General features: G+C 36.5%; 1 protein-coding gene across 1 annotated transcript in view; it reads right to left on the bottom strand.

Moving 5' to 3' along the window:
* The window catches only part of LOC103598321 (WD repeat-containing protein 49-like), a gene marked incomplete at its 5' end in the record, with an annotated part of 92,510 nt that overhangs the window by 29,154 nt on the left and 52,600 nt on the right, over positions 1 to 10,756 (bottom strand). Inside the window, 1 exon segment of the mRNA XM_008582319.1 lies at positions 4,130 to 4,311. Within this exon segment, the coding sequence (XP_008580541.1) occupies positions 4,130 to 4,311 (182 nt within the window).

Genomic DNA, 10,756 nt, shown 5'->3' with positions numbered 1-10,756 from the left:
GCTGTATTTCTAAATTGAAAAGATCCTTCTGCCTGAAAGTAAAATGCTACTTGACATTTCCACAAGCCATAATTCAAGGAAACAGAAGAACAAATACTAAAGTAATTTAGAGTAACAGTATGTTAAAGGAGGATTTGTTTTTCTTCTATCTCCCTGTCAGCAGAGGTCAAAATAGGCTGAAAGTAAAATAACTAATTAATTGAGAGGTAAGAAAGTATTCAGACATTACTACGCGAGGAGCTAGACGACTTGTACAGGCCCACTTTGCTGAGGAGGCAGCTCTAAAACTGATCTTGTGACACTGAGGCCAACCACCACTCAAGGGTAAAAAACAAAAATTCAGAGGATTGCATCAGAGTGAGCTGTAGGTGCGCACTGAATCCCCCTCCCTCTACTTCTAGCCCCCAATTACATGAACCAGTTAATGAGCTTAATGTATATTCCCAAGGGTAACCATTAGAGAGACACAGCATGACAAGAATCTCATTAATAACTAAAAAGTCTGCAGGCAACAAGGCAATTGGGCAGAGAGCAAGGAGGCAACAGGAGACCAGCAAAGATGTGTGCGTTTCCTATGAGACAAGCAGAAGTTAACCCAGGAGTGGTGCAAGAGCAGAGGCCTGGCAGTGTGAGGGGACTATAACAGAAAAGCACCGTGGTGTGCACTCCCAGAGGCAGGAGCTAAGTGGAGGTGAGCCACAAGAGACCAGCCAAAGAGTTCATTCATTCAGAAATGGGCAATGCAGAGGTCCCAGAGTGGGGCCATCAAAGAACCTTCAACTGTACCCCCAGAAAAAAGAGTAAGCTTTGCACACCTGCCAAGCCTAGAGAACAACAACGCCAGAATTTTCCTTCTCCTTTTCCATCTTCCCTTCACATCCTCTAGGAATGGGAAACTATGACTAGTGAGCTAAAGGGAAGAAAAGACAGTTCTCTCTATAATGTTCCACCTGTTCAACATAAATTTTACAGAAGCACCAATTAAAGCATGGTGGGAATTTTATAAAAGAATTGTTTTCTTGTCTGTTCTAAGTAAGCCCTATTTCTTTCCTTACTTGGAATAGATAATAAATTGAAAGTATAAATTTATTTTTATTATACTTTAAGTAGTAGATTCTAAGATCTATGTCCACAAAAATTCTGCTTTGGGGACCGGCCCATGGCTCACTTGGGAGACTGTGGTACTGATAACACCAAGGCCAAGGGTTTGGACCCCTACATAGGGATGGCCGGCTGGCTCACTTGGGAGAGTGTGGTGCTGACAACATCAAGTCAAGGCTTAAGATCCCCTTACTCATCATCTTTAAAAAAAAAAAAAAAAATCTGCTTTGGAATTGTATATGCATATTGGGAGGAGTGGTTCTTTTTACAAACATTTAGAAGTTCTTTACTAAATTAATAATTAATTACCTTACAAAACAGAAAACGTTAGACCCAGATAGTTTCACTGAGGAATTGTACCAAAAATTTAAGGAACAAATGATACTAATTCCCTACAATCTGTTCCAGAAAATGGAAGCAGGGTAACGCTTTGTAACTCATTGTATAAAGCCAGTATTACCCTTATACCAAAATCACACAAAGATATTTCACAAAGAGAAAACTATAGAGCAATATCTCTCATGAGCATACATGCAAAATTCTACAACAAAATATTAGCAAATCAACCCCAACAGTGTATAAAAAGAATTATACACCATGACCAAGTGGAACATTCCAGGTATGCAAGACTGGTTCAACATTTTAAAATCAATTAAAATAATTCATCACATCAACAAGTTAAAGGCCAACCACTTCTTTAGCTTTCTCAATCTAAGGGAGAAAAATCACATGATCAAATCAATAGGTACAGAAAAGACATTTGACAAAATCTGACACCCATTTATGATAACTCAGAAAACTGAGACTAGAAGGGAGCTTCCTCAACTTAATAAAGAACGGCTACAGAAGACCTACAGCTAACATTATACTTAATGATGAAAAACCAATGTGTTACCCCACAATCAGGAACGTGGAAAGGATGTTCCCTCTGTGGTTCAACATCGTACTAGAAGTCCTAGCTGATGTGAAAGAAAGAAAAGGAAGGAAGGAAGGAAGGAAGGAAGGAAGGAAGGAAGGAAGGAAGGAAGGAAGGGAGGGTACGTAGATTGGGAAGGAAGAAATAAAACGGTCTTTGCTTGAAGATGACATGATTGTCTATGTAGAAAATCCCAAAGAATCAACAACAACAAAAAATCCTCATGGAACTAATAAGCAATTATAGCAAGGTTTCAGAATACAGGGTTAACAAATAAATATCAATTTCTTTCTAATATTCCAGCAATAAGCAATTGGAATTTGAAATTTAAAACACACCATTTACATTTGCACCAAAAATTGAAACACGTAGGTATAACTAACAAAATATATACAAGATCTATAGAAAGAAAACTACAAAACACTGATGAAAGAAATCAAAGAAGATCTAAATAATTGAAGAGATAATTTATATACAGGGGTAGGAAGTCTCAACATTCTTAAGATGTCAGTTTTGCCCAACCTGATCTGTAGATTCCACACAATCCCAACCATAATTCTAGCAAGTTACTTTGGATATCAACAAACTGGCTAAAGTTTAGGTGAAAAGGAAAAAGACCAAAAAGAGCCAACAGAATATTGAAAAAGAGCAAAGTCAGAGGACTGACAGTACCTGTCTTCAAGACTTACTATAAAGCGACAGTAATCAAGATAGCGTGGCAGTGGTGAAAGAATAGACAGATTAATGAAAGAGAATAGAAAACCCAGTAATAAGCCCACACAAATATAGTCAATGATTATTCACAATTGCATCATTCATAATTGCCAAAACATGAAAGCAGTCAAGATGTCCTTCAGTGGTAAATGGATAAACAAATTACGGTACATCCACACCATGGAATATATTCAGTGATAAAAAGGAATGAGCTATCAAGTCATGGAAAGACACTGAGGAACCATAAATCCACATTGCTAAGTGAAAGCAGCTAATCTGAGAAGGCTGTTTGATTCCAACTATATGACCTTCTGAAACACACAAAACTATGAAGACTGTGAAAATATCAGTGGTTGCCTGGATTCAGGGGGAGGTGGGGAAAGAAGAAAAAGTGGAGCACAGGCCGTTTTTAGAGCAGTGGAACTATTCTGTTATGATACTGTAATGATGAATACACAACATTATCCTTTTTCAAAACCCATAGAACTGTACAACACGAAAAGTGAACCTCATGTGAACTATGGACTTTAGTTAATAGTAAAGTATCGACATTGGTTCATCAATTGTAAAAAATGCACCACACTAATGCAAGACAACGTGTGTGCAGTAGAGGTGGGGGTTATATAGAAACTCTGTACTTTCTGTGCAATTTTTCTGTAAACCTAAAAAAAGTAATATATGCACATGCTAAAAAAAATCCCAATTAAATCAGAAAATACAATAAATAAAATTACCCTCTGAAAATAAAATATGTGTTTAGCAGGGAAGGTAAAATTATGAGAGCATGGGTTAGCAAGAATATGTGAAACAAAAGAAATAACTAAACTGCCTGGTATTAGAGAGTAAGTGGAATGTATCAAAGGGATCTAGTAGATTGACAAGAAGAGAAGAAATGCTGAACAACATGGAAAGGCTGGAAGCCTTAAGGAGAGTGATGTCTAGCATTCAAAACTAAGCTCTTTGAACTTCTATCATATAAACCCCTACGCATTTTACCAAAACCAGGAGTAAAGTCTGACACACACTTTGAGACAGATACATACATACATACACACATATACATACAAACACACATACATACATACATACATACATTGTTTTTGATGAAAGGAGTTAATTTCCACAATTAGGTTGATGATGGAGTAGAAATAAAAGACTAGATGACACTGAATAGAAATCAAGAATTCAGTGAGGACAAGAAATAAGAACCTGATATGACCTTGAGAAATAAGCCCTGCCCGACCCACATATCTTCTAAACCCCCAAATTTTAGAGATATCCATTTTTTAGAGGTAGCCATTGGACATTTCACAGAGCACAGAAGGAAGTTTGGGCCAATCTTATCTATGTCTTATCTAGACTCCAGTTGACATCTAGATAATATTTAAAATTACTTACTGGCATGTTGAATCATCTTTGTTTTTCATATTAAGCAGAGAATGTTTCGTTGGGTCTAAATGTGATTCTTCCTTAGAAAATAAAGGAATTACTCTCAAGCTTCCCACTTGGATCTCACTTTCGATTAAATTAGTATCTCTTTTGGGAGGAGAAAGACAGTTTTCAATATGCCAATGCTTTGCCTGAAAAACAAAGTCTATTTTATTTTTATAAAATTTATGTTCATCAAATATGTGCTTTACCATGTGTTTTCCATGTGCTAGATTACTAACTGAAGTCCTGAGGNAGGAAAAAGACCAAAAAGAGCCAACAGAATATTGAAAAAGAGCAAAGTCAGAGGACTGACACTACCTGTCTTCAAGACTTACTATAAAGTGACAGTAATCAAGATAGCGTGGCAGTGGTGAAAGAATAGACAGATTAATGAAAGAGAATAGAAAACCCAGTAATAAGCCCACACAAATATAGTCAATGATTATTCACAATTGCATCATTCATAATTGCCAAAACATGAAAGCAGTCAAGATGTCCTTCAGTGGTAAATGGATAAACAAATTACGGTACATCCACACCATGGAATATATTCAGTGATAAAAAGGAATGAGCTATCAAGTCATGGAAAGACACTGAGGAACCATAAATCCACATTGCTAAGTGAAAGCAGCTAATCTGAGAAGGCTGTTTGATTCCAACTATATGACCTTCTGAAACACACAAAACTATGAAGACTGTGAAAATATCAGTGGTTGCCTGGATTCAGGGGGAGGTGGGGAAAGAAGAAAAAGTGGAGCACAGGCCGTTTTTAGAGCAGTGGAACTATTCTGTTATGATACTGTAATGATGAATACACAACATTATCCTTTTTCAAAACCCATAGAACTGTACAACACGAAAAGTGAACCTCATGTGAACTATGGACTTTAGTTAATAGTAAAGTATCGACATTGGTTCATCAATTGTAAAAAATGCACCACACTAATGCAAGACAACGTGTGTGCAGTAGAGGTGGGGGTTATATAGAAACTCTGTACTTTCTGTGCAATTTTTCTGTAAACCTAAAAAAAGTAATATATGCACATGCTAAAAAAAAATCCCAATTAAATCAGAAAATACAATAAATAAAATTACCCTCTGAAAATAAAATATGTGTTTAGCAGGGAAGGTAAAATTATGAGAGCATGGGTTAGCAAGAATACGTGAAACAAAAGAAATAACTAAACTGCCTGGTATTAGAGAGTAAGTGGAATGTATCGATGGGATCTAGTAGATTGACAAGAAGAGAAGAAATGCTGAACAACATGGAAAGGCCGGAAGCCTTAAGGAGAGTGATGTCTAGCATTCAAAATTAAGCTCTTTGAACTTCTATCATATAAACCCTTGTGCATTTTACCAAAACCAGGAGTAAAGTCTGACACACACTTTGAGACAGATACATACATACATACATACACACATATACATACAAACACACATACACACATACATACATACATACATTTTTTTTTTGTTTTTTTGTTTTTGTCTTTTTGTCTTTTTTCGTGTCCGGCAACGGATCACAACCCTCAGTGTCGCACCCGTACCGGACCAGACCGGCAACGGGATCGCAACCCTCGGTGTTGCCCCTGCACCTCGCTCAGCCAGTGGGAACCGGTCTGTATGTGGGATCCGAACCCTCGGCAGGAGCGCCGCCACACTCCCAAGCGGCGCACTGCTACAGTGCGCCACCGGGCTGGCCCCATACATACATTGTTTTTGACGAAAGGAGTTAATTTCCACAATTAGGTTGATGATGGAGTAGAAATAAAAGACTAGCTGACACTGAATAGAAATCAAGAATTCAGTGAGGACAAGAAATAAGAACCTGATATGACCTTGAGAACTAAGCCCTGCCTGACCCACATATCTACTAAACCCCCAAATTTTAGAGATATCTTGAGGTAGACATTGGACATTTCACAGAGCACAGAAGGAAGTTTGGGCCAATCTTATCTATGTCTTATCTAGACTCCAGTCGACATCTAGATAATATTTAAAATTACTCACTTGCATGTTGAATCATCTTTGTTTTTCATATTAAGCAGAGAATGTTTCCTTGGGTCTAAATGTAATTCTCCTTAGAAAATAAAGGAATTACTCTCAAGCTTCCCACTTGAATCTCACTTTTGATTAAATTAGTATCTCTTTTGGGAGGAGAAACACAGTTTTCAATATGCCAATGCTTTGCCTGAAAAAACAAAGTCTATTTTATTTTTATAAAATTTATGTTAATCAAATATGTGCTTTACCATGTGTTTTCCATGTGCTAGATTACTAACTGAAGTCCTGAGGACACACATAAAAAATTGATTAAGACATGGTTCTTGTCTACAAGGAGCTTATAATCTATAGGGAAGATGAAATATATTCATGTAACTTTAATAAAGGTAGAAAATGAGAAGTGTCATAAGGAAGAGACAAAAATTCCCTGAAGAGATCATAATGAACTACAAATGAAAACTGTCATTTCCACTTTTAAATCCTCAATAACAAATGTATATTTACTAAAAACAAAGCCAAAGCTTTTATTGAAGAACTGCCAGAATTAATTTTTCCTACAACTACTTTTTTTGCATCTTTACTAAAAAAAGCCCTCAAAAGCCAGTCAATTACTGAACTTGTTTCCCAGAAAACGTATGTGTTATATGATAGTTTGATTTTGGCTATAATTCTTAATATACATCCATCTAGCAAAAGCTCCCCATTGATATTCTATTTTACATTTTAAATAAAGAATTGATTTCCTTGTCTTATTTCAATTTACATCCTATACAGAGGAATGTAACAGAGAACACAGACTATGCAATACGAGGGGAACATTAGGCATCCCAAGTATATTTGACTGGCCTGAAACTGATCAGCCTTGTTCTAAGGGTTTGCAAAGTGAAGTGCCTACAGAGGCCAGGCAGATAGTGTCAATAAATGCATTGAATGACATATAAGATAATAAGTGGATAATAAATAGCAAACAAAATTCAGCCTCAGTGTTCATAGGCAATAGGGAAAGGTGGGTATTAACACTAAATTAAAGAGAACCCAATTTACGTAATGGGGGCAGTAGTTATTCTTAGAGAATGACAATGTTCTTTTTCAAGAGAAGAAACAAATATTGATTTTTATATGAAATATTTTAATGTTTAAATATGGGAAACTAAATAAAATTTTAAACATTTGGTGAATAGGTACAATCAAAGTCACTGGCCACTAAATCAATTGGATGAGGTGAGTACCAGTGCATGAAGTCTGCTCAGCACAACAGTAGTTAGTGCTCTAAGGGGGGCACTAAAGAATCTCTGGCATCATCTAATTTCTTCTTATCCCACAATCATACAACAGTTTTCTGGGATAAATGAATATCAGTGAATAAATCATTCTCACCCCTATTTCTCCAACTCTAGAAATAGACATACCACACCACTTACTTCTAAACATTTAACCTGAAAGCCAGCCTGAGATCAATAGCTATATTATAAAAGGGATTCAAAGTTACTTAAAAACTTCTTTCATTAAGTGAATGGAATTGCATTGCACTAAATATTAAATACTTTAATTACACTTCATGTGATTAGAAAATTAAGTGTTAATGTCAGAAGTTAAAATACATTACTGCTTCTCCTCCTGATTTTGTAACTGCTAGACCAGTATTAATTCAACTAAAAGACAAATGCATCATTCAAATGCGGGGCAAAAGTCACTATGTTGTACAAATTAAATTTGTTCAGAAAAGTTGTTCTGATCCTAGTTATACTTACTAATTGGGCCCCTCCCCCTTGTTAACTCTGTATTTTCCTCTGCCTTCCATAACTTTCTATTCCTTCTGTAAGAGGAGTTCTCTTCTTACACACCATAGCAGGACATTCACTGTTGCTATTTTCGAGTATCTGCTCATTCATTCTCTCCCTTCCCTTCTCTTCCCTTCATTTCATTCCATTTCCTTTCCTTTCCTTCCAGTCTCCTCTCTTTCCTATGCTCCTTGGGACTAGCAGCATCCATATTCAAAATGGCTTGATAAAAGTGAATCCTAAAAAAAAAAAAGAAAAATCAACCAGAAGGGACTAGAAAAGCCAGCTGTCCTCAGCTTTGCCAGCCTTTAGTTTCTAAAACTGACCCAGATCCAGTCATTCTTTTTCTCTCTTAACAGAAGGAGAAAAGAATAAAACTATCCTCATGCAGGCTTTTGGGAGCTGAAGTCCTTCAGAAAAAAGAAAAAAAAAGACCACAAAAACAATTGATGAAAAATATCAAAGTTATAGAAATGAATAGTTTTACTAGCACACACTTCTCAATCAAAATAAAATTTAGCTACAGATTGTGTTTGGCAGGCACAGTTTATATGGCACACATACCTAGAATGGTCTTATTTCTTGCTTTATCCTCATCCAAGGGACTTATACTCCAGATGTCACCCGCTTGATAACACTTTGTTTTTTCACCTATTCAATTTCTGCCTCATCTAAGCAGAATCCATGTGGCCCTAGAGCAATGTCAGTATTGTACTGGCCTCTTCAATTGCCAGAAGCAGGCTTCCAACTTCTCCCCAATTCAGACTGCCAGGGATTCTCCATCCTGTGTGATCTACCACGTACCTACCCACACACGTTTGAGTCCCCGCTCAGCTGTGGTATTTCTTACTGGGAAAAGTCTAGCATTTGCCTCATTTACAGAGTGGAAGAGACTTATACAGCTCTTGAGTGCCATATTGAGACTCCCACATCACCCAGCCAAACATGGGTCCTCCTCCCCAGATTATTTTTTGATTTACCATCACCCTCTATGTCCTAAAGGATTGCATAAAATTCTTTCAGCATGGTTGNTTTGATTTACCATCACCCTCTATGTCCTAAAGGATTGCATAAAATTCTTTCAGCATGGTTGACTTCACAAATATAGCAAAAACAAACTTTGTTTTCAACACTAAGGAAAATCACTATACTCTCATGGCATGAGACTGGCACCTGACATTACTGAAAAGAACCAAGTCAACTCGCCAAACAGAAATTGAGGCTTAAACTCACCCCTGTGTTTGGACAGTGCTGGTGGAAGCCAATCAGATATATTTGGTCCCACAAAGCACAAAGGGAACAGGAGGAGAGTCCCCATAAAAATGAGAACAAAAAAAAACAGAAAATGTGAGACAACGTATGTTACATTTCTTCCATGCACCCACTTCATTTTATTTCATGGGCAGGTTCAAGTCAGAGCTTAGTTTCATGGGAGGAAGGGGTTAAAAGCATGATCTCTGAAGGACCTGGCTTGAGTTAAAAAGCCAAATTCCACCAATTATTAGCTCTTGTAAGCTCAGGCAATTTACTCAAACTCTGTGCCTGTGTTTCCTCATCTGTAAAATGGAAATAATGAGAGTTCTTCCCTCATGGAGTGGGCAATTGTAAAGATTAAATTAGATAATTTATGTAAAGATCTTAGAACAGGGCACAGAGTGCACAGGAAAAACTCAGAAAATGTTTGCTGTTTTTAGTTATTTGGCAGGAGTAAATCAGACAATTTGTTCATTCTAAAATTTTCTATATTTAATTATCATCTTGATTCTTACTTGACAGTCAGTCACCTTTCTGTTTAATAACATTTAATTTTGTCCACATTGTATTTTTACTAAATTTTGAAACTGAAAAAAAATTCATTTATTTTAGAGAAATTGATCTCAGAAATCCTGAAATGATTTNGAAACTGAAAAAAAATTCATTTATTTTAGAGAAATTGATCTCAGAAATCCTGAAATGATTTGAGCTGCACAGAGCCACCATCTTTCCATGTCTCTGGTGTCCTCCACTTGATGGAACTGTCACGGTTAATGGTAAACATACCAAGTGATGCCTGGAGCTACAGTTCAGAAATGTAAGTCAGTTCTTTCATAACTAATGATCACTAAACACCACTGAGATTCAAATGGAAGTCAGCCCAAATTTATACTAAAAGTCAAGTAAATAGTAGAATAACAAAGAAGCAATATTTCTACCTGACCAAAGATCCATACAGGAGCATTGCAGACACCAGTCACACAAATGCTGCAGTCTGCAGTGGAGGAGATAATCAGTAAGTGGCCACCTGGCTCACACATCTCTAATGAAGTTATGCAGTCCTCATGAGGTTGGAGTGATCTTACCAGAGTCGGGGCCTGTGTGATTTTGTCCTTATTGGAATTAAGAGAGTACTCCTGAATAAAAAGAAATACCCATTTGGATCTAAAAAATCCAAATGTTAAATGATTACAGTAACATCATACTTTAAAAAAATTAAAAAGCTTGCTATGGAAATAGAAAAAGGTACATGTGGGAACAAAAATCTGTGATCCAAATGCAAAAAAAAGTTTGTGATACCAGAGGTTAGAAAAATGGTATTAACATTAAAAAAATAAAAATTTTTCTAGCTGATTTGATTGACTTGGGAAGTGGAAAGAAAGGGAGGGGAGAAGAGGAGAGAAAAAGAATTAAGAGTAAAATCAGTTATTTGATAGAGATAAACTTTACCATGTATTATACAATTTTATAATATTATTAGAAAATTGTTTAGATAATCAGTGATACAAAAATCCCAAACTAACTCAGGATGGCAATAGTGTTAGAGGAAAGGACA

The sequence above is a fragment of the Galeopterus variegatus genome, unplaced genomic scaffold, assembly GCF_000696425.1.
Source record: "Galeopterus variegatus unplaced genomic scaffold, G_variegatus-3.0.2 Scaffold2566, whole genome shotgun sequence".
In the NCBI taxonomy this organism is placed as follows: Eukaryota; Metazoa; Chordata; class Mammalia; order Dermoptera; family Cynocephalidae; genus Galeopterus; species Galeopterus variegatus.
The sequence above is the reverse complement of the archived record's forward strand: the minus strand, read 5'-3'. Positions and strand labels throughout refer to the sequence as shown.